The sequence below is a fragment of the Heteronotia binoei genome, chromosome 1 (assembly GCF_032191835.1).
Source record: "Heteronotia binoei isolate CCM8104 ecotype False Entrance Well chromosome 1, APGP_CSIRO_Hbin_v1, whole genome shotgun sequence".
NCBI classification, from domain to species: domain Eukaryota; kingdom Metazoa; phylum Chordata; class Lepidosauria; order Squamata; family Gekkonidae; genus Heteronotia; species Heteronotia binoei.
This window is the reverse complement of record NC_083223.1, coordinates 259420594-259448475: the sequence shown is the minus strand read 5'-3', so window position 1 is coordinate 259448475 and position 27882 is coordinate 259420594. Positions and strand designations below refer to the sequence as shown.

The 27882-nt window shown below is 49.4% G+C and overlaps 3 protein-coding genes across 5 annotated transcripts in view; 2 read left to right on the top strand and 1 right to left on the bottom strand.

The window, feature by feature from the left end:
• Window positions 1–13071, top strand: part of FKBP2 (FKBP prolyl isomerase 2) — a 325209-nt gene extending 312138 nt beyond the window's left edge. The window contains exons 1-6 of one of the 3 annotated variants that reach the window (XM_060254626.1): window positions 820–1108; window positions 4104–4282; window positions 9383–9495; window positions 10444–10490; window positions 11159–11194; window positions 12904–13071. In XM_060254626.1, coding sequence (XP_060110609.1) covers window positions 1069–1108; window positions 4104–4282; window positions 9383–9495; window positions 10444–10490; window positions 11159–11194; window positions 12904–12965 — 477 coding nt within the window. In that variant the 5' untranslated portion in view covers window positions 820–1068 and the 3' untranslated portion in view covers window positions 12966–13071. Of the gene's footprint in view, window positions 1–819; window positions 1109–2470; window positions 2636–4103; window positions 4283–9382; window positions 9496–10443; window positions 10491–11158; window positions 11195–12903 lie in introns of those variants that run through there. The other 2 variants (XM_060254633.1, XM_060254639.1) reach the window with 2 other exon arrangements.
• On the top strand, window positions 1440–2326 carry LOC132582946 (uncharacterized). The gene is made up of 2 exons (XM_060254616.1): window positions 1440–1459; window positions 1493–2326. Exon 2 carries the CDS (start codon window positions 1523–1525, stop codon window positions 2312–2314), a length of 792 nt encoding a protein of 263 aa, XP_060110599.1. The 5' UTR covers window positions 1440–1459; window positions 1493–1522; the 3' UTR covers window positions 2315–2326.
• Window positions 13072–16626: 3555 nt separating the features above from the next.
• PPP1R14B (protein phosphatase 1 regulatory inhibitor subunit 14B) lies at window positions 16627–26070 on the bottom strand. Its single transcript, XM_060254544.1, has 4 exons — window positions 25139–26070; window positions 19753–19836; window positions 19078–19110; window positions 16627–17099 (listed from the first exon to the last, which is right to left on the bottom strand). The coding sequence occupies exons 1-4, from the start codon at window positions 25364–25366 to the stop codon at window positions 17031–17033; spliced, it is 414 nt and encodes a 137-aa protein (XP_060110527.1). The 5' UTR covers window positions 25367–26070; the 3' UTR covers window positions 16627–17030.
• Window positions 26071–27882: the final 1812 nt, after the last annotated feature.

Sequence of the window (27882 nt, the reverse complement as noted above, 5' to 3'; positions counted from 1 at the left end):
CACAGTATAAATGAATAAATGACATTAAATATAAAACATGGCTGTTAGCAAAACTGTGGCTCTCTTCTGGCTAAGAGGTGAGTTATAAGACTGAGAAAGAAAGCAATGAAATTAGGAAACGGAAAGACGCAAACCAGGGTGATACAGAAAAAGTAGCCCCTGAAGGGAATGAGAAAAGAAGAAATTGGATTTATATTCCTCCCTAAACTCTGAATCTCAGAGCGGTCACAATCTCCTTTAGCTCACCCCCTCCCACCAACAGACACCCTGTGTGGTAGGTGGGGCTGAGAGAGCTCTCCCAGAAGCTGCCCTTTCAAGGATAACTCCTATGAGAGCTATGGCTGACCCAAGGCCATTCCAGCAGCTGCAAGTGGAAGAGTGGGGAATCAAACCTGGTTCTCCCAGATAAGAGTCCGCACATTTAACCACTACACCAAAAGGGCAAGATATAGTCATACAATCATAGGGTTGGAAGGGATCTCCAGGGTCATCTAGTCCAACCCCTGCACCATGTAGGAACTGCACAAATACCTTCCCCCCCCCCACACACACATCCCCAGTGACCCCTGCTCCGTGCCCAGAAGATATAGTCAAAAAGAAGGAAGACCTGAGGACTGAAAGAAAGGGTGTGTGTGTGTTGGGGGGGGGGGAGATATAGAGAAAAAAAATCAAACATGTTTTTAAAAAATCTTTTCCATTAAATCCAACAAGAGGTCACATGACAAAAAGGCACGTCCACCGTTCCGATATGACACCACGCCCACCTGCATAACCACGCCCACTCCTTTCCAGGTCCCCCTCCCGCCTCAGGCCTGAAGCGACGGTTCGTTTTAGTCACGTGACTGGGGCGCGGCTGTAATTTTAAGTTCTCCACCCTTTGCGTCTAAGAGCACTGGAAGAAAGAGATGCTGCCGCATAGACAACCTTATAATCGATTTTAAAAGTGTTTTTTTTAAAAGGCATCACATGATATGGACCACAGACTGATCACGTGACAGAGGCCTCCGCAACATGGCGTGGCCTAGGGCGGCTTCTACCGCACCAAGCTAGGCGTGCGCCGAAGGCCGCATGCGCAGAGGGGGGTGGTGGCATCCAGTGAGGAAAGGAGGTGAGAGGGGGGATGGGGGGTCCTGAGGAAAGGGTGGGGCGTGGGAAGGGGGTGCCTAGGAGAGATGGGGCGGCTGAGGGGCGCCAGAGATCGCCTGGGGGCACAGATAGGGGGGAGCCTCAGGACGTATGCTGGAGGGGAACGGGGGGCTGCAGGAGCCAGGAGGAGACCCAGGAACTGGGGGACCCGAAGGGGAGGTCTTGCGGGGACAAGGTGGTGCCCTCAGGGCTGGAGGCAGCCCAGGGACCCCAGAAGCTGCAGCTGAAGGACGTGGGCACCCAGGTGTCTTGGGGTCCAGGCAGGGGAGGCGTTGGGAGTGGAGGGACCCAGGAGGCTCCAGCTGTGGGGGCTGTCCAGGAGGCTCCGGCTATGGGGGCTGCCCAGGCCAGCGAGGGCCAGACTGGGAGAGTCAAGATGGGCCAAAGGGCCGTTCGTTGGTCTGGAGCTCGCCCCAGCAGTGCAGAGTTTGGGGGCTTGAGGTTGTGGGGTGGAGACCCTGCCAAGGCTGGTCATGAGCATGGAGACAGCTGTGAGCCTCCGGAGAGAGATGACTGTGGGGGGTTCTGCGACTCTTTTGTGGTCCTGACTGCAAAGGGGGAGAGCCCCCCAAACATAGGGACCCAGCAGCCCCGTGCAGTGCGCCCAGAGGCTTGGGAATTGGGGGTGGGAGAGCCAGCAGAGCTGAAGGGAAGAAGGGGCGAGGGGGTCCGAGCAGGGGGGGTAAGCAGCAGCCGGAGCTTTGGGGGCATCTCGAGCCACGATGGGCCCAAGCGGGACCCGGTTAGAGGGGCCGCAGTGTGGGTCCATAAGGAATGGTGCAGGGGACCGGTGGAGGCTTCAGGTCAGGTCTGGGTCCCTCGCAAGCCAGGTAGGGCCTCCCAGGGAGTGGGGCTCACCTGGTCCCAGGGCGGAGCAGGTCACCCAAGGAGAACAGGCGGTTGGGAAGCAGAATCTCGAGGGGTGGGTAGCAACTCAGACCTCAGCCAGGTCTGGATCCCTAGGGAGAAGCCAGCTGGTGCTGGAGGAGGACCTGGGGATGTCTGGGTGCACAAGGTGCGGAACCCCTCTGGGGCCGGGATCATGTGGGTGTGGGCCAAGGTGACCAATTGTAACGAAGAGGAGGTGGAGGAAGCCAGGGTGTGGACCTTTCGCAAAGACAGCCCTAGAAAAGGCGGGCAAGGAGAGGGAGGTTACGGGGTGTCTTAAAAGGGGGTGTATCTGGGAGGGGGGCAGGGGTTGGGGGAGGGAGATACTACAGTCTTACACGTGTTGGGGGGGAGACGGAAGGCTAGGGTCAACTTTTGGGGGGAAAGTGTTAGGAATGGTTGGGGGTTCAGATGGAGGAAATCCTGTCTAGAGGGGTGGGGAGGGAGGTCTAGGGGAGAGAAAGGGAGAAAGCGAGGCCTTGCTGGATGATTCCTGGGGTGGGGACACCCCAGTGTCCTTGAGAGAATCTGGACTCTGGGGGCAGTGGCGACTGCTGCCACCAGGGGAGGGACCGGAGTCAAGTCACATCCGGCTGCACGGGTAAGTCGGGGTCCGGAGGCTCCCGGGGGGACCTGAACGGACCGCGCGCTGTTGCATGCCAGGGTAGGAGGTGGGGGTTGGGCTGATTAGGTTGACATATCGATAACTGGATGGGCAGAAATGTGCATGAACAGTTGTGTGGGAATGGTGTTTGGGGTTGGTGTTTGAGTTTGGAGATTTCTTTGCTTGGGTCTCGGGGTTCCATGTCCGAGGAGGGGCAAGTTGACCATCTGGGGCCCAGTCCTAAAGCCTGAGATATAGAACAGGAGATTTCCTCTCTCTCTTTTCTGACTGACATCAACTCTCCGCTTTCAATTCTGCTTTCACATGATCTCCTTTATGGCTGGGAGAGAAGTTGTACAGCCAATGTGTGGGAGCTAGCACTGGACCGATCTAAGAAAATATTACAGTTCTCACATTGGCAGCGCCAGCTTTTTAGGAGCCTGGATGTCCTGGGTATTCTCCTGTGTTCACTAATTCATCATGTGCAATGGGAGAAAGTTGTTTGGAATTCAGTGGGGCTATTTAGTTTGATGGACATGAAATTGCCTCATACTGACTCAAACCATTGGTCCATTCAAAGTCTGTATTGTTTACTCAGACTGGCAGCAACTCTCCAGGGTCTCAGGATGGGATAGGGCTTTCACATCACCTACTACCTGGCCTTTCTAGTTGGAGATGCCAGCGACTAAACCTGGGATCCTCTGCATGCCAAGCAGCTGCTCTGCCACTAAGCCATGTCTCCTCCAACATCCGTGTGCATGAAAAGGACATACAATTATTGCTGCCGTTGGCTATAGAGCACCATGACCATCTATGCTCTGCTCCTAGGAGATGAGAGCATGCTGTTTCATTTATTTATAGTCTACCTTTCTCAGTGAGACTGAGGGTGGATTATAGACTACAGAAAGGGAATCATAACAATATAGGACATCCAGTGAACTATGCAGTGGGCCTAGGAATGCAGAACTGAATGACAGTGCAAGCAACAGTACAATCCTACAGTACAAACCATAGAATCGTGGAGCTGGAAGGGGCCACAGAGGCTGTCTAGTCCAACTGCCTGCTCATTGCAGGATCAGACTAAAGCATCCATGCCAGGCGTTCATCCAGCCACTTCTTGAAGACTGCCAGTGACCAGTGCAGTGGAACTAGGAATACAAAATCTCATTGGCAAAGGAAGTGGGAATAACCTGTGTGTGTTTCCTGTGAAAGCAGTCTTTGAGCGGGGAAGCAGAATTACAAGCTGAACACTCTAGGATAGTAGATGTGCGAAGGGTGAGACGGTATGCAGTGGCTTGACATGGGTGTGCATGGAAGCGTGGGAGTTCTTATCCTTTTCTCGTATGTGCTTGAGGGAGGAAGGGTTTGTGTTTTCAGGGGGGCTGCTGAGCCAGCCTTTTCCCACGGAGCTTTGGCAGCACAGGAAATGAAGCTTCTGTCCCTGGACCACTCTTCCCTGCTGCAGGGGCTTCCAAGATGCAAGCAAGCCAGGGAGCAGCATTACTCACCTTTGTCCTGTGGGCACTCTGTTCGCCAGCACTGAGCACCGAAGGCAAACGGAAGCTCCAAATCGGTGTCAAGAAGCGGGTGGACAATTGCCCCATCAAGTCCCGCAAGGGAGACGTGCTGCACATGCACTACACAGTAAGTACTACAAGTGGGTGCTGGTTAGCTGTTACTTGGGCATTGGGAATATTTCCCAGAGGCCTCCGAAGCAGGTGTGGGTCTGTGTTTGAGAGAACATAAGAAGAGCCCTGCTAGATCAGACCAGAGGTCCATCTAGTCCAGCATCCTATCTCACAAAGTGGCTACCAGTTCCTCTGGAGGGCCAACAACAGGGCAGAGAGACCAAGGCTTTCCCTTGGTGTTGCCTCCTGGTTCTGGGATTCAGAGGCGAACTGCCTCAGAACATGGAGGTTCCCATTAGTCATCAGAAGGAGACATGATTTGTCAAGTATGTGCCTGACAGATAATCTTTCCCCCCTCTGAGCTGGTGTAGCATGGTGGCAGAGAGCCTGAGCTCTGAACAGTTGAAAGTACTGGCATGTGGTGTGATGTGTGCATGTTCAAATCAGGCTGAAGCTATGAGACTGGTGGTTGCCTCGTGGGTGGAGTTAGTATACTGAAAAATGGCAGCGAGTGATCCAAAGGCAGAGAAAGACATACCGTATTTTTTGGACCATAAGACTCACTTTTCCCCCCAAAAAAAGTGTGGGGGAAAGTGTGTGCGTCTTATGGAGCGAAGGGACGATAGGATGTACCTTCCTTTGGGGGGGGGCAATCCGCTGCCTCCGCCTCCGATCCCGACGCTTCCCCCGCGCCTGCCTGCCTGGCTCCAGCTCTGCTTCCAGCAAGTGCTGGGATCGCTCCACGCTGCCCCCACCGCAAACCCAGCACTTCGCGAGCTCCGGCTGCGGAGGGGGCAGCATGCTTCCTCCGTGCCTGTCTGCCTGGCTCCAGCTCTGATGCTTAAAGCAAGCACCGGGATCGGAGGGCGGAGGGAGCAATCCTGGCGCTTGCTGTAAGCGTCAGAGCTGGAGCCAGGCAGACAGGCAAGGAGGAAGCACGCTGCCCCCTCCGCAGCCATCGCTCGCGAAGCGCTGGGTTTGCGGTGGGGGCAGTGTGGAGCGATCCCAGCGCTTGCTGGAAGCAGAGCTGGAGCCAGGCAGGCAGGCGCGGGGAAAGCGTCAGGATCAGAGGCGGAGGCAGCGGATCGCCCCCCAGGAGGAAGGTACGTCCTATGATCCGGAGCGCCTTATGGACCGAAAAATATGAAATTAAAATTCTGTCTCCAATTCTGTGATCACAAAACTCCGCAACCCTGGGTGAACTGAGAATATTTTTACAATTCCTGTTGTAAGAGGAACTGTGTCATTCTCTGACCTCACAATAGAGAATCTTCTTCAGTTCTGTTTCTAGCTACTGAGATTTCACCATTAAACACACACTTAAAATAATGTATTCACCGCTGTAAGGAATAGAAACTTGGGCTTATTTTTTAAAAATAACTGCATAAGATTCATCAAATTATAGAATCATAGAATTGGAAGGGACCTCTAGGGTTATGTAGTCCAACTTCCTGCACAAAGCAGGAAACTCACAAACACTTCCCCCTAAATTCACAGGATCTTCATTGCTGTCAATGGCCATCTAGCCTCTGTTTAAAAACCTCCAAGGAAGGAGAGCCCACCACCTCCCGAGGAAGCCTGTTCCGCTGAGGAATCGCTCTAACAGTCAGGAAGTTCTTTTGATTTAATTTCAACCCATTGGTTTTGGTCCTACTTTCTGGGGCCACAGAAAACAATTCCACACCATCTTCTATATGACAGCCCTTCAAGTACTTGAAGATGGTGATCCTATCACCTCTCAGCTGCCTCTTCTCCAGGCTAAACATGCCCAGCTCCTTCGACCTTTCCTCATAGGACTTGGTCTCCAGACCCCTCACCATCTTCGTCACCCTTCTCTGGACCCGTTCCAGCTTGTCTATATCCTTCTTAAAATGTGGCGCCCAAAACTGAACACAATACTTCAGATGAGGTCTTACCAGAGCAGAGTAAAGTGATACCATCATATCACGTGATCTGGACACTATACTTCTGTTGATACAGCCCAGAATTGCATTTGCCTTTATAGCCACCACATCACACTGTTGACTCATATTCAGCGTATGATCCATTAAGACCCCTAGATCCTTTTCGCACATACTACTGCTAAGACAAGTCTCCCCCATCCTATAACCATGCATTGGATTTTTTCTACCTAAATGCAGAACTTTACATTTATCCCTGTTAAAATTCATTTTATTGATTTTAGCCCAGTTTTCCAGCCTGTCATGGTCATCCTGTATCCTGTTTCTGTCTTCTTCTGTGTTTGCAACCCCTTCCAATTTCATATCATCTGCAAATTTAATAAGCATTCCCCCTATTCCTTCATCCAAATCATTGATAAAGATGTTGAACAAAACAGGTCCCAGGACAGATCCTCGAGGTACTCCACTTGTCACTCCTCTCCAAGAGGATGAGGAACCATTCACGAGCACTCTTTGGGTGCGATCTGTCAACCAGTTACAGATCCACCTAACGGTAACAGGATCCAAACCACATTTTAACAACTTGTCAACAAGGATAGTATGTGGAACTTTATCAGAAGCCTTACTGAAATCAAGATAAACGATGTCTACAGCATTCACCTGATCCAGCAAGGTAGTCACTTTCTCAAAAAAAGAGATCAGGTTAGTCTGACATGACTTGTTCTTGAGAAAACCATGCTGGCTCTTAGTAATCACATCCATTCTTTCTAAATGTTCCAGGACTGACTGTGTGATGATTTGTTCTAAAACTTTTCCAGGTATAGATGTCAAGCTGATGGGTCGGTAGTTACCCAGATCGTCTTTTTTTCCCTTCTTGAAGATGGGGACAATATTCGCCCGCCTCTTAATCTTCCGGCATCTCTCCTGTTCTCCAAGAATTCTCAAAAATAATAGCCAGAGGCTCAGAAATTACATCCACAAGCTCTTTTAGAAACCTTGGATGCAATTCATCTGGCCCTGAGGACTTAGTTTCATTTAAAGAAACTAGGTGTTTATGTACTACCCCTATACTGATCCTAGGTTGGAACTTGATACCCTCTTTGTATGTTCTGTTTTTGCCATGTTGACACCATTTCCCTCAGAAGAGAAGACTGAGGAAAAGTAGGAATTGAGCAATTCCGCCCTCTCTTCATTACCTGTTACAATTTCACTTTCTTGCCCTCGCAATGGGCCTACCATGTCCTTGCTCTTTTTCTTACTCCGAACATAAGAATAGAACCCTTTTTTTTGTTTTTAGCATCTTTGGCTAGCCTAAGCTCATACTGAGCTTTAGCTTTCCTAACTTTTTCTCTTCAAGCACTGGTGATTTGTTTATATTTTTCCTTGGTTATAAGGCCCTCCCAATTCCTAAAGGAGTCTTTTTTATTTCTCAAGTCTTTAGAGAGCTGTCCATGGAGCCACTTCGGCTTCTTTAGGCTTTTTCCATTTTTTCTTCTCATAGCAATCGTCTGTGATTGCGCTTTCACTATTTTGCTTTTAAGAAACTCCCACCCCTCCTGAACCCTCTTCCTCCTAAGTATTTCTGACCATGAGATTTTACCCAGCATAGTTCTAAGTTTATTGAAGTTTGTCTTTCTGAAGTCCAACCTAAAAGTCTGAAAACGTATAGCTTTTCCCTTCCCTAAGACTGTAAATTCCAAAATCACATGGTCACTACTGCCCAGGGTGCCCACTATTTCCGCCTCTTCAATCAGTTCTTCCTTGTTGGTGAGAATCAAATCCAAGAGAGCAGATCCCCTTGTTTCCTTCTTCACTGTCTGGAAAAGGAAGATGTCAGCAAGACAAGTCATGAATCTATTTGACTTTTCATTTTTAGCAGAGTTGGACTTCCAACAGATGTCCGGGTAATTGAAATCTCCCATAATCACTGTATCCCTCCTCTTGGAGAACTTTGCAGTCTGCTGTAGAAGTATCTCATCCAAGTCCTCTGCCTGACTTGGTGGTCTATAGCAGACCCCCACAATAATATCACTGTTATTTCTTACTTTTATTTTTACCCAGAGACTCTCAACTGAGCTGCCATGCTCAGATTCACATATTTCCTCACAAGTATATACCTCCTTCACATATACTGCTACGCCTCCGCCCTTTCTCATTTGCCTGTCCCTTTTAAATAAGTTGTACCCCTGAATCCTAATATTCCGGTTGTGAGTGTCATCCCACCAAGTTTCAGTGAGGCCTGATTCTGTACCAAGTCCATGTTTCTCCTTTGCAGAATCACAGCAGCATACCTGCCCTGCTTCAGCCACACCCTCTAGGTGACCAAGGGCTGGTTCACATGTGCAGAGCCAGTGTCATATAGAATCACAAAGTTGGAAGGGGCCATATAGGCCATCTAGTCCAATCCCCTCCTGAACGCAGGATCAGCCTAGCACAACCCTGACAAGTGTTTGTTCAGCCACTTCTTAAAGACTGCCAGTGAGGGGAGCTCGCCATCTCCCTCGATAGATGATTCCACTGTTGAACAACTCTGACTGTAAAAATGTTTTACCTAATATCCAGCTGGTACTTTTCCGCCCTTCAATTAAACCCATTCTTGCGAGTCCTGTCCTCTGCTGCCAACAGGAACAGCTCCCTGTCCTCCTCTAAGTGGCAGCCCTTCAGATACTTCACGAGAGCAATCATGTAGTGGTAGAAGCATCACGGAGACCTAAGTCCAAATCCCGACTCTGCCACAGAAGCTTCTGGGGGACCTTAGCTGGTCACTCTCAATCTGACCTACCTCACAAGACGAGGATAAAATGGAATAGTGGAGGACTATGACATCGGCGACTTCATTGTTCCCACTGGGGAGGAAAAGTGGGGTACAGATATTGAAATAAAATAATGCACATTCATTGATTGATGGGGTGCAGCATTTGGCCATGGGTTGCATGTGTAAATGGGCCACCATAGACACAATTTTCATATCTGTCTCCTTCTTGAGCACAGGGAAAGGCAGGGTGCAGAGCCGTAAGCTAAAAGAAGCATTCTTCTCGGTGGATTTTGTTGCCGCAGTAAGCTGTGAGTCATCAGGTACCCATGAAGTCGAATTTAGCCGTAGCTGAAACTTGCTGGGATCCCTCAGCTGTGGAAACAGGCAGCTGCCTAAGGGTAGCAACTGTAGTTGTTAAAACAACACTCCCTCTAAATGGCATCATCCCTTCCTCCCGCAGGGAAAGCTGGAAGATGGGACAGAATTTGATAGCAGCCTGACCCGTGATCAGCCGTTTGTCTTCACCTTGGGGACTGGGCAAGTCATTAAAGGCTGGGACCAAGGACTGCTTGGGTAAGTCCTTCTAGCCAGGACCTGGGGTGTGGGGCAAGGCCAGGACCTGGCTGCTTCAGCATGGCTGTTGGTTTTCAAGCAGTGGAAGAATGCGAGCGAAGTGGTGAACATGTGGTGAAGTTCCCCCTGTGGTGAACATGAATTTGCTTTGCACCAAGTCCCTCCAGCCCAGTGTTTCCTACTCTTTTTGGCAGTGACTGTCCAAGGCCAGGGTCTCCAACCTTTTTGAGCCGGCGGGCCCATTTGGAATTCTGACACGGCATGGTGGGTGCAGCGACAAAATAGCTGCCAGGGAATTGCTGCAGCAGGAGGCAGAACCAGCCACAAAAAGCTTGTCACAGCGTAATTTCAGTAACACGGTGTAGATCCTTGTGCTGTAGTGGCTTCTGCCAAAGCAACATTTCTAAAAAGCTGCATAGCCAATCTGAAACTGCAGGGCAGAAGCACTGCGTGGCCCCCACCCACTTCCTAAAAACACTTGGCTGTTGCCAGAAAAGGTGTCGTTGAGTGCCATGGCATCCGTGGACACCACACTGGAGAGCCTTGCTTCAAGATTTCAGGCGAAAAACAAACACCCTCAGCACTGTTACTTGAGTTGTCTTAAGGGGAGATTAGTTTTTTTTACATGCAACGCGTAACTGTCCAGAGCCTCTGGCAAAGAAGGCTCTTTCGCTCTTCCATAGCCTGACGTCCAGATTATTGGAGATGCCAAGGACTCAGCCCTACATGAGCGATATCCCCTGGCTAATGCCCTTTCCCTAAGCTTTAGCCTGTGAAACCATTTCGGCGTCCTTTCTCCAGGAGGTCCTGGAGATACTTTTTCCTTTGGCAATAATGACAACCCCGAGGTTTGTACTTTGATTTTTTTTTTCTCTCCCAGGGTGAGGTTCTAGTCCGTACATTTTTTAAAAGGCTGGAGCACTAACAGTACTGTCTCTTTGATCCTAGGATGTGCGAGGGTGAAAAGCGGAAGCTGGTGATTCCCTCTGAGCTGGGTGAGGAGACAAACGTGTGCTAAGTGCTGGGGTGACATGATAGAGGTTTACAAGATAATGCATGGGATAGAGAAGGAAGAGAAAGAAGTACTTTTCTCCCTTTCTCACAATACGAGAACTAGTGGACATTCAATGAAATTGCTGAGCCATCGGGTTAGAACGGGTAAAAGGAAGTGCTTCTTCACCCAAAGGGTGATTAACACGTGGAATTCACAGCCACAGGAGGTGATGGCGGCTGCAAGCATAAGCTTCTCAAGAGGGGATTGGATAAACATGGAGCAGAGGTCCATCAGTGGCTATTAGGCACAGCGTATTACTGGAACTTTCTGTCTGGGGCAGTGATGCGCTGTATTCTTGGTGCTTGGGAGGGACAACAGAGTGAGGGCTTCTTGTGTCCTGGCCCCACTGGTGGACCTCCTGATGGCACCTCGGGGTTTTTGGGCCACTGTGTGACACAGAATGTTGGACTGGATGGGCCACTGGCCTGATCCAACATGGCTTCTCTTATGTTCTTATGGGGTGCAGGAAAGGCTTTCAGAACTCTGTGGTTCAGGGCCAGGCTTGTTTGGGGAGGGGTAGAGTCTGGTACACTTTTAAAATGTGGATATGGTGGGTACTGCCTTCAGGCCTCAGGAATGATTTTTACTTCCATCCTATCTGGCTCACAGGTTACGGAGACCGGGGAGCACCGCCCAAAATCCCAGGTAAATATTCTACACCATCCCCTTTTGCCAAACGCACAAGATTTATCCTGCTGCATTTTCCAAACTGCAGAATGGGAAAGGGGCAGGGACAGCTCTGGGATTTTGCAGGCCCGATTTTTTTTTTTCATGGGCTCATGCATTCTCCTTCAGGTTAAGATAGCTGCTGCTTTGTGAGTGGAGCACTTCCACAACCTGCCCTCTGTCTTCCAGCCTTCAGAGTGCCAGGAAAACAGCAGAAAGGAATTGGTAAATGAGTGGTTGGGCTAACTCTGGGGCCAGTCAGTTTTTTGCGGAGCCCAGATAGCTTTCCAGACATGATGTGTGTTACTGTTAGGCTTGGGTATCTGAGCTGGTCTGAAGCAGAAGAGCAGGATTCAAGCCCTTAAAAGCACTTTAAAGACCAAAAAGACTTTCCAGGGGACAAGCTTTCGAGAGAGCTCACTTCACCAGATCTGACTCAGAATCGTACACCAGGGCTGGCCAAACTTCCTTCATGTAAGAACCACATAATATAAACCATCAGATGTTTGAGAGAGCCACAAGATGGACTTCAGATGTTTGAAAGCTGCAGGACGGGGGGGAAGGAAGGAAGATGGAGGAGGGAGGGAGAGGTGGGAAGAAAGCAGCATTAACTTTAAATACTTTATCCAAGCTGCTAGCTGGCTTAGCTTGGAGAAGAAGATTATGATATTGGATTTATACTCCACCCTCCACTCCAAATATCAGAGTCTCAGAGCGGCTCACAATCTCCTTTATCCTCCTCCCCCAACAACAGACACCCTGTGAGGTGGGTGGGGCTGGAGAGGGCTCTCACAGCAGCTGCCCTTTCAAGGACAACCTCTGCCAGAGCTATGGCTGACCCAAGGCCATTCCAGCAGGTGCAAGTGGAGGAGTGGGGAATCAAACCCGGTTCTCCCAGATAAGAGTCCGCACACTTAACCACTACACCAAACTGGCTTTAAAGATTTAAAGAGACAAATACGTCCTCCAAGCTGGCCGATGCAGCAGTGGGGGCTTCAAGAGCCACACAATATGTCTGAAAGAGCCACAGTTTGGCCACCCCTGGACTATACCCTGGAAATCATGTGAGAAATGGCATGATAGAGGTTTACAAGATTATGCATGGGATAGAGAAGGTAGAGAAAGAAGTACTTTTCTCCCTTTCTCACAATATGAGAACTTGTGGACACGCAGTGATATTGCTGAGCAGTTGGGTTAAGACGGATAAAAGAAAGTCCTTCTTCACCCAAAGGGTGATTAACACATGGAATTCACTGTCACAGGAGGTGGCGGCAGCTGCAAGCATAGACAGCTTCAAGAGGGGATTGGATAAACATATGGAGCAGAGGTTCATCAGGGTCTATTAGCCACAGCGTATTGTTGGAACTCTCTGTCAGAGATGTTCTGTAGTGATGTTCTGTAGTCTTGGTGCTTGGGGAGGTCACAGTAGGTGGACTTCTAGTGTCCTGGCCCCACTGACGGACCTCCTGATGGCACCTGTTTTTTTTTTACCACTGTGTGACACAGAGTGTTGTACTGGATGGGCCACTGGCCTGATCCAACATGGCTTCTGTTATGTTCTTGTGGTCTTTATGGCGCTACTGGACTCCAATCTTGCTGTTGAACAGGAGGAATGAGACAGGTGATATCTTGCTGTCATTTCCTTTCTCTTCATTTCTTTCTCTCTCTCTTTCTGCTCTCTTTCCCAGGTGGTGCAACGTTAGTCTTTGAAGTCGAGCTGCTGAAGATTGAGCGACGACAGGAACTGTAGCTACGTCTCTTTGGGGGAAGGGGGCATGGGGAGGGGGGGGGAGGGTTCTGCAGAAGTGGCTGTGGATACGTTGACATTGATGGGCCAAATAAAAGCACAGACCTGAGTTGTATTGTGGCTGCAAGAGGTGTGTCGGCTGGCGGGAGGATGGGCAATACCACTGTGGACAAGAGGAGGGGGAGCAAGGCCCTGTGGTTCCAAGTTTTGTACCCAAGGCCGTTTCTCCAGTCAGTGAAGAGGACACCAAGAGGCTGAAGGGGCTCGACTGTGCAAAGCAGGGGAAGGATGTTGCTTCCTGGACTCGCAGTTCTGCCAGCTGAATCCCGGCCATTGCTGCAGAGTCTTAGCTTGGACCAGGGTGGGTGGTGGCAATGAGTGTGCTGAAATACTTTGAACTGGCTCCTGTTTTGGACCCTTCTGGCACCTGTAGAGGGGAGCCACTTTGTGGCAGAGCACGTGCCTGGCCGGTAGAAAGTGTTTATGTTCAGTACATGGCATTTCCAGTTAAAGGTGATGCCAGTCAGAGTCGGAGTGAAGAGGAGGAGGAGATTGGATTTATACCCCACCCTTCGCTTGCCAAAGGCGTCTCAGAACGGCTTACAAATCTCCTTTCCTTTCCCTCCCCCCTCCCCCAAAACAGACACCCTGTGAGGTAGATGGGGCTGAGAGAGCTCTCCCAGAATTGCTCTTGAGCAGAACAGCCTTGAGAGAACTTGTGGCTGACCCAAGGTCACATCAGTAGGTGCATGTGGAGAAGTGGGGAATCAAACCCGGTTCTCCCAGGTAAAGAATCCGCTCACTTCATCGCTCCACCACACTGACTTTGAGTTGAAATGGACCGATAGACTGAGCTCCTGACTCAGTCGTCCAGGCTACACCAGTCTGGTCAGATCTCAGAAGTTAAGCAGGGTCGACCCTGGTTAGTGCTGCTTGGATAGGAGACCGCCAAGGAAGTCCAGGGTTGCTACACAGAGGATGGCAGTGAATGTCTTTTGCCTTAAAACCCCTCTGGGGTCGCCATGAATCTTCTACGACTTGACGGCCCTTTCCGCCAATAGGCTGAGTCTGTGTTGGGCGTCTTTATATGTTCACATCTATAAAAATATTTCTATGCATCCTCTCCCTGTGGCAGCTGCCAACCCCCCTCCCCCCTCCTTAAAAAAGATGCCTGCAGCCAGCCACATTCCATTAGAAGCCCTGGCATCAATATCCACCAGCCCCTATCCTTGATGGGATGGCACTGGCCGTGCTGGCCTGCTTTGTTGTTGAAACTGGGGATGACTGCGGCTGAGTCAGTCGTCTGCATTCTCACCGGAAAGATGATCAGACCATTCCCCCCCCCCACCCAACCCTCCACGAGGAAGAACTTACTCAGGAATGTTAATAAACTCTTCCCTGTGCACAGTGGAATAAGTAATTTGGCCATCCCGACGTTTCTCACCACCAGGAGTATGTTAGGTCATGTACTGTATGCAGAACGGATACTGTTCTTTGCAGCTGGTCACAAAAAGCCCAGGAAAAGGTAAGAAAGAGTTGGGGAAACAAGACATTCTTTGGGCATGACTAGCAGGAAGCTGCTGGGAACCTGCCTGGCAAAAACCAGCTTATCGATCTTGGCGTGGTGCGCAGCCAGGCAAAAAGCTGCCTCTGGCCTGCCCTGGCGAAGCCATGCCTTTCCCAGAGTTCTTTGCACTGACTCAAGACCCTGCTTTAAGGTGTGACTCAAATGCACTGGATCCCCGTACGATGGCAGAAAAAACCCTGAGGCTTTTTCTACACTCACGTTGCCTCCACTGCCTTCTTGCCTGACAGGCAGCAATCCCTCCGGCGCAGCTCACAAGGTTGGGTGTGTATGTGAGTGAAAGGGAAGCACTCCCTGGCTTTGTAGTAACTCAATAGAGAGCAAAGGGAGTTTCATCCACATGGGGGAAACAGGGCAAGCAAGCATGGTGGCGACAGCTGAGCTTTCGTGTAAAACAGTGAGGAGGCATAGGGTGCGCTTCTCCAGTGAGCTGCTAGCATGAACATTCCTGGAATCCTGCCAGTATTGCCTACTGTTAGAAGAACAGTGGTTGTATCACTGGAAATCATGGCGCAAGAGTCATTATGGATCACTCTGTTTCTTGCCTCCTTGGAGAGAGGGGAGGACCAGTTGAGCTGTCTTAGCATTCTCTGTGCTTCCTTCATTTGGCATAAATAATTTCTTTGATTTGAAAAAATTGTGCCTAATTTTGCAATGTGCAAAGCAACTAAATTTGCATAGGCGGCGTAACTTCCTGACTAGCTGCACTGGGAGTCCGAGAAGTCACCTTGAATGTTTCTGCTCCCTCCCCCCCCTCCATTTGCGGTGATTTTGCCACATAGTTTACACCCTGGTCTTATAATCAGAAGTGCTAGCCAGTTGCTTCCTGAGCCCGCAACTAAAAACTAAGATGTTGGAGCCTGACGCCTGTTCCACACTTGTGCAGGCCTGGAATCGTGTCACATACGACTGACTGCTGTAACCCGTGGGCCTCCTTTTCTTAGTGAGACCAGGGCAAAGGACCAAGCTGAGGGCTGCATAAATCCTTTGGAAGACGGGTGGCTTTGTTGACAAAGCTCCTAAAGGAGGCCAGGGAAAGCATGTCCCTTCCTCAGGAAATCCCCTCTAGCCCCCAGTGAGAAAACATCTCGGCCTGCTTATGTGGTAAGGAATTCACAGGCCTTGGGGGAAAAAAAAACAACTGGTAGCAGTGAAGCAGTTGCAGCTGAAGTCACCTGTTGGAGACACCTGTTTTTTAGGAGTTCACACACACTCCTTTTGGCAGGAGAGGCAAAGAAGGCCCAGCCTCACCCTCCAGCAGAAGCCTTGTTTTTTAGTTTACCCACTTGGCTCATAAAGTGGAAGCAAGACTGAGCCTGTGAGCATCTCCGCCTTCCCCTCAGGAGTGCAGAGTGGGCCTCCTGTGGTTTGGGTACCAGAGGTGGGCGTTAAGCCTGTGGGAAAGCTTGGCTCCACTCCAGTACCTACTTGCTTCCCCCCTCCCCATTTTCACGGTCTGCGCCAGTGTCTCTAATAGATGCTTCTGTTTCAAATGTGGTAGCAGGGAAAAGAGAAAGCCCTACAGCCACACGGAAAGAGCAAGGCTCGGCCTAAGCGGCCTCCCCAGGCCAGGGCGGGCACTTCGCCTCAGCAGGGTGACTTCAAGCAACAAACACGACGGATTCGTTCCAAGCCCCACAAGACATTCTTTCCGCGCTGTGTTTGAGCCAGCCACAGACCCGGGGAGGGGCAAAGCTGGTCGCAGTCCCATTGGGGCTGCGTTGCTAACTGTGGGACCTGTGGCACAGCGCATATTAAGCAGAGCCTCTAGTTTGTCTTTTGTGTATTCCCACCTCAAGAGTTCTCTGCAGACAGTGAACCGGGGAAGAAGGTCGATATCCTCATATTGCCAAACCAGATTAACCAACCCAGAATATCCTTTGTTCTGTGGATAATGCGAAAATTAGGGCATCAGTACATATCTGGGTGGTGTATATTAGATATGGGTGGATGAAAGATACCTCTTTAGTAATCTGGTAGGCAGCATAAATATGCATAGAAGGATTTAAAATCTGTTTTAAATGAATTTATGTGTCTCCACCCACCCACCCCCATTTAGAGGCAGAAATTAAACTCTTCTTCTCAAAGCATCTTTATTAAATTTATATAAAAACACAATTTAAAAAAAACCTCAAAACATTCTAAAAAAAATTTCAAGATCCTACCCTTCCCCCCCCCTTCTCTCTCCTTCCACCCCCCCCCTCCACAGGGGTGGATCTTCTCCTCCCCCTCTCCCAAACACACAAGTGGAGGGGAAAATGTCAGGGAGGAACAGGTAGATATTGCTGAAAAAGGTGTCCAAGATGGTTTTGATTATCGAAGCATTCCCCAAAAAAGAGGGTCTCCCCAATCTTTGGGGGAGCAATAACTGATTCTCCACCAGCCTCCCGGTCCATTGTGAAATCACCCCCCTCCCCAAACAGCAGAGTTTTAATAAAAACCTCCACCTGAAGGGGGAGGCACAGTGGTGGAAGATTCACAATTCACTTTTTCTGCGGAGTGCTTAATTTCTGCATGCCACGAATCTTGTCTAGCAAGTCTGCTACAAACGCCTAGAAAGAAAAGGACACAGGAAGGGTTTGGGGGTCATCAAGGTAAAGCAATGCCCTCAAATTTATAATCATATCAAGCAGTTTCTGTGTGTGTTGGATGCTATCAAGTCTCTTCTGACTTATGGCAATCATATGCATTAATGTTCTACAAAAAGTCCTATTATTAACAGCCTTGCTCAGGTCTTGCAAACCCAGGGCCGTTGCTTCCTTGATGGAGTCCATCCAGCTCATGCCGGGTGTGCCCCTTTTCCCAGCATTATTGCCTTTTCCAGTGCCCTTTGCCTTCTCATAATGCGACCAAAGTACAATAGCCTCAGTCATTTTAATTTCTAGGGTGAGTTCAGGCTCAATTGTCTAACATCTACACCGAAGCTGGTTGACAACCTGTCTCCAAACTTGTGGAATTCACTACCACAAAAAGTTCACTATCACCTTACATGCAATGTAACAGACTTATCAGTTAGGATCAGGGGTCATTTTGTGGAAAAAGAAGTGCCAGAGCTCATTAGCACAACTCATTTGCATATGCCACACACCCCTGACATCACTGGAAGGTGTACTAAATTATATCAGCACAGAATCTACCTTAGAATGCTTCTTGAATTATAATAATCATCATAAAACCTTATTCTCATCATACTTTTTAAATTACTGTCTCCTATGTGGCCTCAGTAACATGATGAAGATTTCCATCTGTCTGTTTTATACGTGTCGGTTATTTTCCCCTTTTTTGTAGTGAAAAAATATTAGAAAGCTTGTCAAATATTTGAGTTCAGCAAAATTCTCAAAGGGGGTTTGAACAACGGAGCCCAGAAGCAAGTGTTTGGGGGATGGACAAGAAAGAAAAAGAACAATAAAAGTTAGAGGTTTCTGAGCTCCTCTCCTGTGAGTTCCTGCCCAAAATGAGGCCTGATAGGACAATGAAATGGTCCTACTGAGGCATTAGGAATTAAAATACAGAGGCAGTATTCCAGATACTAAACCCAAACAGCAAGACTCCTGTTCTCAGTTTGGCGCAGTGGTTAAGTGCGCAGACTCTTATCTGGGAGAACCGGGTTTGATTCCCCACTCCTCCACTTGCACCTGCTGGAATGGCCTTGAGTTAGCCATAGCTCTCATAGGAGTTGTCCTTGAAAGAGCAGCTTCTGGGAGAGCTCTCAGCCCCACCCACCCACAGGGTGTCTGTTGTGGGGGAAGGATATAAAGGAGATTGTAAGCCGCTCTTGAGACTGATTCAGAGAGAAGGGCGGGGATATAAATCTGCAGTCTTCTTCAATTCCTTGCTTTTGTGCTTCCCACGTAACGGTGAACTAGTGTTACAAACCAATGCAGGGATGAGATTGACCTTAGATCTGAGTCCACAGGTCTGTTGTTATGAGGTAGGATAACGGGGTCACTGCATTCAAAGGCAGTCTACCTTGAAATACAAGAGGCTGGGCACAAGCAATAGGGCACAAGCCTTCAGAATTGCTTTCAACAGCTTGGTGAATTTTCCAGCAACATCTGGTTGGCTGATGGAGAGGGGAAGATTGCTGACTAGAAGGACCTTTGGTCTAAGCAGGGGGTGATGGCTCTTGCCAACTCATTTCCCTTTACAAAGAGCAAGTGGTGTAAATAAGACTGCTCATTTCCTGCACCAAAACTCCACTTTTTATCTCTCTCTTGCCTCCCACCCCTCTGGAAAGCAACATTCTTGCTTTGCGCTGTTCAAGGACAGTGGAGGGAAAGCTGAACAGCCTCTCCCCTTGACAGGTGCTGGCTGGGGAAGAGGACTTCACTCCCCACTGGAGAAGGAAGGAGAAGAGGTGGTGGTGGGGGAGGCAGCTGCTGTTTTTCTGGCTTCTCTAGGCAGCTACAGCTGCCAAGGGAAGAGTTGGGAGAGAACCACCTCCTTTGCCCCAGGGAGGAGCGAAAGGACACGGGAACCTGATTGTTCGGTCATGGGAAAAGGGGGTGTGCTGATGAGGGCAACACTCACCTCTGTGGGCTTGTAACAGTCCACCAGGAGTTCCTGTTAAAGAGACAGAAAGGCCAATATTCAGAGAGGGTCATCTCCCCAAGAATCTGTTTCCAGCTTATTCCAACTGCTCAGCCTCACCCCTTCCCACCCACCCAGGTCCATAGTTAGAGGGTTTCCAGGGGTTCCACGCTCCTCCAATCAACTCCCTGTTCTACCTTTATGGCCCCTCTAATCAGGTGACTGGAGGGGCCATTTTTATTTATTTACTGATGAAAGTGTTGGTTTTAACTTTAATTTTAGGTCCAAGGCATCCTGTAGGTCTTACTATCGTGTGAACATTCTACCCTACCCATAGCTTCCCTGTTTAACGTTAGTGTTGATGTTACTGTTCAGTAAAAGGCAGTCAAATTAAACCTGCCTTGCTGTGTCAGACCTGAGAAGCTGGTTAAAAGAAATGTTGTTCTGAAGCAACGGAATCAAGTTACACACTTAAGCATAATAATGTGCCCCACTAAACAAAAAATGTGCTCCACTAAACAAAAACCCTGGCTTTGGACCCCACCAATTGAAAAATCCTGGCTGTGGGCCTGCACCCACCCCCTGCTGGGAGCATTTGGGGCCTCGGAAAGCTTGGCTGCCCCACCAAAATCAGCCAGGTGGGTGGTGCTGCCAAATCTACTTTGCACTACCTACCTTCACCCTGGCACTGCGGGCCTCATCACTTTCCATGTCCAGCAGTTCATCAACATCGATTTCTAGCTCTGGGATCTCCTCTTCCTGCAGGGGGACAGAAACAAAGATGCACATTTTGGACACAGAAAGGGGTAACACTCAGCTAGGGAAAGAAGGTGAGTTCTTGGGACCACAGAGGTGGGAGAGGCCTGCTTTTTGGTCAGGTCTCTGCCCTAAGGAAGTGCCACTCAAAGTTAGACAGCGAGGGAAGAAGATTCTGCCCTAATGGCCATTCTTGGAGGGCTAATGCAACTATGGGGCTGGAGAGAATAGTGCCTCCCCCAAAACACAATGGAAGGCACAAGCCAAACTGTCTCATGAAGGGAAGGTGTATTTCATCCCCCTGGAAAGAGGACATTAGTTTTTGTTTAGTGCATTCTTATTAATTTAAAACATAAGCGTATTGTAGGAATTCTCTGTCCGGGGCAATGATGCTCTGTGTTCTTGGTGCTTGGGAGGTGGCACAGTGGGAGGGCTTCTAGCCCCACTGGTGGACCTCCTGATGGCACTTGGATTTTTTGGCCACTGTGTGACACAGAGCATTGGACTGGATGGGCCATTCCTCTGAGGAGATGAAAGCTGCATACATTGTTCTCCTTCCGTTTTATCCTAACAATAACCCTGTGAGGTAGGTTAGGCTGAGGGACAATGATGGGCTCAGCATCACCCAAATGAACTTCTGTGGCAAAATGGCGATTTGAACCTGGCTCTCCCAAGTCATAGTCAGGCACTCTAACCACTGTGCCACACTGTCTCCAGGGGTGTAAACTGCTCCCTCATTTTGCCTTCCCAAAGAAAAAGTTCTGTTCCTTTTAGCTTCTCCAGATTTACACACAACTCTATGGGAACCTGCTTGCCCTGTTGTGTGCAATTGAGGATTATAGGAAACCTAGAAGTGCCATTTGGTGTAGTGATTAGCGTATCTGACTAGGCTCTAGGAAAACACAGACTGAGCAGCTCACTTGGGCCAGTCACACAGTCTCTGCCTAACCAACCTCACAGGGCTGTTGTGAAAAACTGGGCAAGGGGTCAAACATTGTAAGCTACTTTTGGGTCTTCACCAAGAAGAAAAGAGCAATATAAGTATCTATAGAAGTGATTTGAGCCCATCCTCCATCTCTTTCCAAGGACTGACTGCAGCTTTTGTTCTTCTGCATCCCCTGACAGGAGGGGGGGGGGGGGCTTGCTTTATTTCTCACCCCACAGTCTTCCCTTCTCTTGCAAATTTTGCCCTCTCCCTTGTTTTCATGTTATAAACTTTCTGGCCAGAACTATTCCACCTTTACACCCTATTCTATGCTTCCTGTAGCATGGAAGTGGTGTAGTGGACTTCCGGGTGATGGCGAGAGGTGCCATTTTATATCTTATTGTGATTAAAGAACAAAAGGGTATCTATCTCACATTGTTCCTTGAGATGCTAGCTTTGCAACTTTATGGCGTATTTTTCAACATGTTGGCACATGTTCAAAAGTAGTATCTTCCCCCCAACACACTGCTTTCTACCATTTCATAAGAACATGAGAAGCCATGTTGGATCAGGCAAATGGCCCATCCAGTCCAACACTCTGTGTCACACAGTGGTAAGAAAAACCAGGTGCCATCAGGAGGTCCCATCAGTGGGGCCAGGACACTAGAAGTCCTCCCACTGTTGTCCTTCGGGAGCACCAAGAATACAGAGCATCACTTGCCCCAGACAGAGAGTTCCAACAATATGCTGTGGCTAATAGTCACTGATGGACCTCATCAAAACCCATCTCATTCAGTTGTCTGTGCAGACCTGGACTTCCATCACGTGCAGCACTGGACACTCAAGAAATGTCAGGACACAATCCATGGGAAGTGGGGCTGAGACACAGTCCTTTCTTTTTCTAGGCCCTACAGCAAGGATGAGGACTCCTTCCCACGCCAGGCTGCATCCATTCAATCCCATTGGTCCATAATAGACTTTGTTAAAGCTTTTGCTTGATATATAGAGGCTGCAATACATCGGATACCGATTTTTTAATAAGATATTTTTAATAGTAGCCCTAAAGAAGGCTGGAGGGCAGGCATTACTTTAGAAGAGTGTCCCTCATGCTCTTCCACACTGGAGGGAATGCCTCTAACCTTAGCCGGAATCGGATGTGCCAAGTGTGGGTGTAACAATGAAAGTCAGCTTTCTTCCAAACAACCGCTTATTCATATGCAAATATTGTGTATCCTCATTCAATTCATTAATATCCCTACTATTAATTGACCAAGATAATTGGGAGCCAGCCTATTCCCTTCTAAAGCCAATTTAGCATGAGCTCAGTGCAGTGCATGCTGGGAACTTCCCTAACTGGCACCCATTAGCCTGGTAACAAGGAAGCTATTGAGGGATATTAAAGAGAATTAGCAGGAGGTGGTAAGTTTGAGGCAGGAACAGGGACAAAGGGAACCAGGTCAGCCACCAGTAAAGTCTTTCTTGGCTAATGATCAACTAGTTGCGCATGTGGGGAGGGGGTCACGGCAGTTTTTGAACCCAGGGCTCCAGCTCTTGGCATCCCTAATCAGCCATTTACTGGCTTCTCCCTGCCCCATTAGCCTGCTCAGACACAAGGTCCATATGGCTGCTAAATCCTCCCCACCACACACACTGCTGGGGACTGGCTGGCTGCCAGATGGCATTGAGGAGGGGGTCTGGGTGGGGGGGAGAGAGGCAGACAGAAAGTTGATCCTGCCATGGCAGTCCTGTCAATACAAAATTAGTGTTGAGGCTCGGGTTCAAATCCTTGACTGCAGGGTGCCGGTGCTAGGCTTTCCGGTGCCCTAGGCATATCATCCACTAGCACCCCCCATTATTAAAAAATATAGAGAAACTGAAGATCCCCAAACTTGAAACTTTTCAGATTTTTAATTTTAATTTTTTCCAAAAAAAAAATGTGATGTTATAAAAAAAAATGTGAGAATAAGTGCTTGTCGGCCACGCCAGGAAGAATGGTGGCGGGAGAGGATGAGGTGGGAGGCCAAGATGCACATCGGGGAGAGGGGGGTGGCTTGGCTTTGTTGAGGGCAGCTTGGTGATGGGAGAGGACAAGATGACAGTGGTCAGGATCCAGAGTCATGTGGCAGGGAGGGGGTGCCCACTGGCGCCCCCTAGGCCAGGTGGTGCCCTAGGCGACTGCCTACTTTGCCTACTCCCACACACCGGCCCTGTTTGACTGTGAATCCACGAGGTGGGGGATGCTGAGAAAAGAGATCCAGCATTCTTGGCCCTCAGTTTCCCTGGTCGTAGGATAACCCCAGGTTGGCAAGGATGAACAATGGGAAAGGGCAGGATTTGTAACATGCTTTCCACTTTCTTAGCAGTCTCTCTGTGCTTTATAGTTTAGGCACAATTCCAGGGTTAACAGATTATCTATAAATGCATTAAAAGTTGGCTTGAGGAAGAGGCAGCTGCATTCTTCCAAATTTGAGATCAAACACTGTTACATAGCTAAGAGTGTGAGGGGAAGCAAAGACCCCAGTGCAATCACCCTCCCATTTCCACAAAACGTGTTAAGATATTGGAAGAAGGACATTTAAACCAGATTCTGTCCTACATCTTCCTGGAGGGGATGGAATTGGGTAGGGAGGGGTTAGAATAAGTTTCCCAAAGCATGTGCAATACACAGGGAGGGCCAGCCGAAAGGATTATGCCCCACTGACCTTAAATGACCTTCACCACAAAATGTAAAAGTAAAGACAACTGTCCTTTGTCTCATACCCATACAAACACCATCCTTTACAATTTTGAGGACAGGGAAGAAGAAACTGGGCAGATTTATAGCATCTTATCTGCTTTGGGGATCTGGAAGGGAAAATGGAAGATCACATGGAGAGTGGAATGAATGGGGCATTTGTAGGGTTTGGCTGTTTAACAGTACACAGGAAACGGAAAAGAGACTATAGGAATCCATGCCCAAGAACAGGGATATGATGGGGAGGGTGGGTGCATATGACCCATTATTGCCAACCCCATAAGAGGGGCACAGATGAGGCCTTTACACACTATGCCGGACAATACTGGGGTGAACAGAATAAAGTGTGCTTCTGATCTGGGTAACGGTTCCTCTTTAAAAGGGTGCAGGGTGGAATCTCAGCTAAAGATTATTTTGGATTGAAGCCATAACAGGTAAGTAGGAGACGTAATACCCAGAAATTCAAGCGGGGGAGAGATGGAGGTGTTATCAAAGTAAGGATGGGGGCCAATCCCTGTGTGGGGTGTAGAAATGTAACCTTAAAGCAAGGGACCCATAGTTGGCAATATGGACATGTTATTAGCTCTACGGGAGACATGGTGGCTGGAAGGGGAAAACCACTGAAGTCATTTAAAAGATTAGATTAATCATGTAGTTGATTATGAACCCACAATCAGATTAAATGGGATGGGGGATGTATCTATCAGGTGTCCCTGTTGTGGAGGGGGGGGGCTGTGAGATTTGGGGTCCTTGGTTAGGGCTACCTGGTACTGAATGACAAAAGAATTGCAGCACCTGTACACCTGATGGGGGAGCCATATTATGGAGGATGACAATGGGTGGGGGCATAGGTGAGGCTCGGGGGAGGGTGTCTGTCATGTAAACTGCATGAATTGTCTTAGGTTCTGGGCTGGGCTATAGGGAGTCAGTTGCAAGACATGGGGCCAGATACATTGGGTATGCATGTAAACGGAGTTAGGGAACCAAAAAAGGCTTTTTATAAGTGGCGTATAAAAGAGCCAGGGCTGGTTTATGGGGACATAACAGCTGCAAATTGGGCTCTGGGATTTTTTTTGTGGGGGGAAAGCTGTCAACAAAAATCTAAGAATGCCTACCTAGCCATTCCCCTTTGTCCTAAATTAGTTTCTTTGTACTGTTGCAATGGGTGAGATAATGAAATAAAGACGCCCCACCCCCAAAAGTCAGAAGTGAGCAATACCAACAGCTGGGAAGCAGAGGGGGGTGTTTCCGCCTTATGGGGTGACAGATGACTCTGAGAGTCTGCTGTCTGGACCCCTTACCTCTCCCTTCCCCCCCACCTTCTCTCTCAAGATCTATAGTGCGATCCCCAAACACAGTTAGCTACACCCCTAAATCCACTGAAGTCAAAGGTGTTTAGGAGCGCGCTGCCCCCTTTTGTAAGCCGTTCGGGGCAGAGACTTGTCTTAATAGCAGTGAAGATGGTAGGGGGTGGCCCTTCGGATTCCAAGGACAAGCCGGCACCATACAGATTATGGACCGATGTGGGGTTCTGTAAGGGCTCTCTAGGGTGGGTCCGGCTTCGAGAGACAGTAGGGCTCAAAACCATGGGGGATCGGGCCTGTAGAGGGAAGGGGTTTCTCGGTTGTTGGTGGTGGGGGGGTTACCTGGCAGTCATAGAGCACCGTCAGCTGTTCCAGGATCCATTCCTCCAAGTGGAGCCTCTTACGGAGTTCTTTGCGATCATATTTCACAGTCACTCTGCCCTGGCGCCGCACCGGGCCCTCCTCTTCCTCCGTGCCCCCTTCTCCCGCCGGGGGGCTTTGGAAATACACCCGGGGCCCTGGCCCCCCTGTGGCCGTCGGGCCGCTTTCTGGGCTGCAGGGAGCCGCCATCCGAACCCGATCGGCACCGGAGCACAAAAAGAAGAGGGAAGAGGGAGGGAGGGGGGAAGGGGGAAAAAAGGAGTGGCTCCGCTATTTGATTTTGTTCCTGGGCTCCGAGGCGCTTTTCTTTTCTCTTCTCGAACCGGCGCCACGTGCTAGCAACCGCCGGACCTTCTGCACTTCCCACCGAGGAACCGAACCGGCACCAGAATCGGATCCGCTTCCTTTTCTCACTTGCCTTGCTCCGTTTCCCAGCCCCCTCCCCCAGTGGGAAACTGGAGAGAAAGTGCGTCCGCTTCTTGCCTGTCCCGAACCGAAACCAGCACCGAGTCTCCGAACCGGCCCAGGAGCACCCAGACGGGATCCTCCCCTCCTTCCTTCCCTCCGTGCTTTCCTTTCCTCGCCCGAAACCACGTGCAAACCGGACCGAGGTTTTGCCTCTTGCAAAGGGGAAGAGAAGAGTTGGCACCGAATCAGAACCGGACTCTGAACTCCTCCTCCTTTTTATTTTTCTCCCTCCCCCTTCCAGCGCTGGAAACCGGTTTTGCTGCCCGCCCAACCCGTCCTCCCGGTGCAGTTGCTTCACTCCGCTTCCAGCACTCCAAAGCGAGGCAGATCCTGGTTCCGATCCGGTTTTGCTGGGCCCCCCAGGACGGCCCCTTTGTCCCGCTGCCTGTGCTATGACTGCTGCGGCCGCCGGTGCCGCTGGCTCCGTCTCCCGCTCCCCCCACCCGCCCCCTTAAAGGGGCCGCGCGTCTGTACGTCTGTCCGGCCCTCCCTTCCCCCAGCCAGCGCCCGGCAGCCCCCAGCTCGGCCTAACAGTCCATTATTCGGCTGTGTCTCTCCCACCCCCACCCCCCCGGCACGAAAAAAGGGCTTTCCCATCTGTCCCCTCCCCTGTCTGGGGAATTTCTTTCCTCCCCTTTGCCCCCCCATCCCTTCTCGCATGGGTGTGTCTGTGCGATTCTCCCCCACCCCAAAGCTGTCTGGTTCTCTTCTAAGAGGGGTGGGAGGAGCGATTTCATATTTTGTTTAATTCACATTTTGCTTCCACGCACTATCTAGATCTTGAACATGTTTCTTATATGCTGTATCACGTTTAGATTTTGAAGTATACCAAGTGAACAGGGGGGGGGGGAATCTAATTTTTAATGCTAACTTGCAATTTAAATGCTATTTGTAAACTGCTTTCAGCGCAACGCTGTGTCTACTCGGGAGTAAGCCCCACCATGTTCACTGGAGTTTGTTCACACGTATGGAGTCAAAGGACTAAAGGATTACAGTGCAATCTTGTGCGGGTGTGTGTAAACCCACTGAAATCAGTTCAGTTTTTATTAAAGCAATTTTGCACAGGATCGCCAGGTTCAGAAGAGAGCCAGTTTGGTGAAGAAATGTGAATTAGCTTCCTTGTGTAAAATATAGACACACATTTCATGAAACACATTCTGGAGTAATTCAGAAACACACACAAACGTTTTGTTTAAAAATTGCCCTTGCTGATGTGCACACGTGCTTTCAATCCAGGAGAAAGAGAGGGGGGGTTGGTTTTGCAAGCTCCTGTCCTTTCCCCAGCATCTCCCTCCCCCTCAGTGGCATAGCCTCACTCCTACTTTGGGACATGGAGAAAGGCCATAGATTGCCAATTTAAGAAAGATTTCAAAATCCAGGAGAGGACAAAGGTCTAGGTTGGAGGCAGAGGCGGGGGTGGGGAGAAAAAAAGATGTGCGTAAAACACACACACACAAGAACTAGGGCAGTAGGCCACATATCCCTCTTGGCCTGTTGTGTTGTAATGCATTGTGCTCTGGGGCAGGGTGTGTGCTTAGAATGTCCTCATCCTAGTCTTACCGCTGAGAATAAGAACTTTGTTTTAGTTTGGATGTGTTTCTCCAGATAAACAGGCAAACAAATCTCATGCATGGTTTCTTAGAAGACTCCATTGGTTTACTTCATTGATACCCTGCTTATCTTCCCATGGAGGCCCTAAATGGCTAATATTGTTCTCTATTTTAGCCATCTAACAACCCTGTAAGGTAGGTTAGGCCGGCAAAGTATGACAAGCCCAAAGTGTTGTTGAAGTGGGGATTCAAACCCAGGCCACCCAGGAAGCCCACCAATGTCTACTTTAGAAAAATGTGGAGCAGCTTTGATGGTAAAGATGGTAAATCAAAAGCACCAACTGGAATTGGAGATCCAGATCAGGGGTGGCCAAACTGTGGCTCGGGAGCCACATGTGGCTCTTTCACACATATTGTGAGGCTCTTGAAGCCCCCACTGCTTGTCTCTTTAGATTACTTCTCCAGGCCAAGCCAGCCAGCACCTTGGACAATGGAGTCAAAGTTAAAGTTGCTTTCTTTCCACCTCTCTGTTCCTCCCTCTCGCCATCTTCCTTCCTTCCTTCCTTCCTTCCTTCCTTCCTTCCTTCCTTCCTTCCTTCCTTCCTTCCTTCCTTCCTTCCTTCCTTCCTTCCTTCCTTCCTTCCTTCCTTCCTTCCTTCCTTCCTTCCCTGCAGCTCTCAAACATCT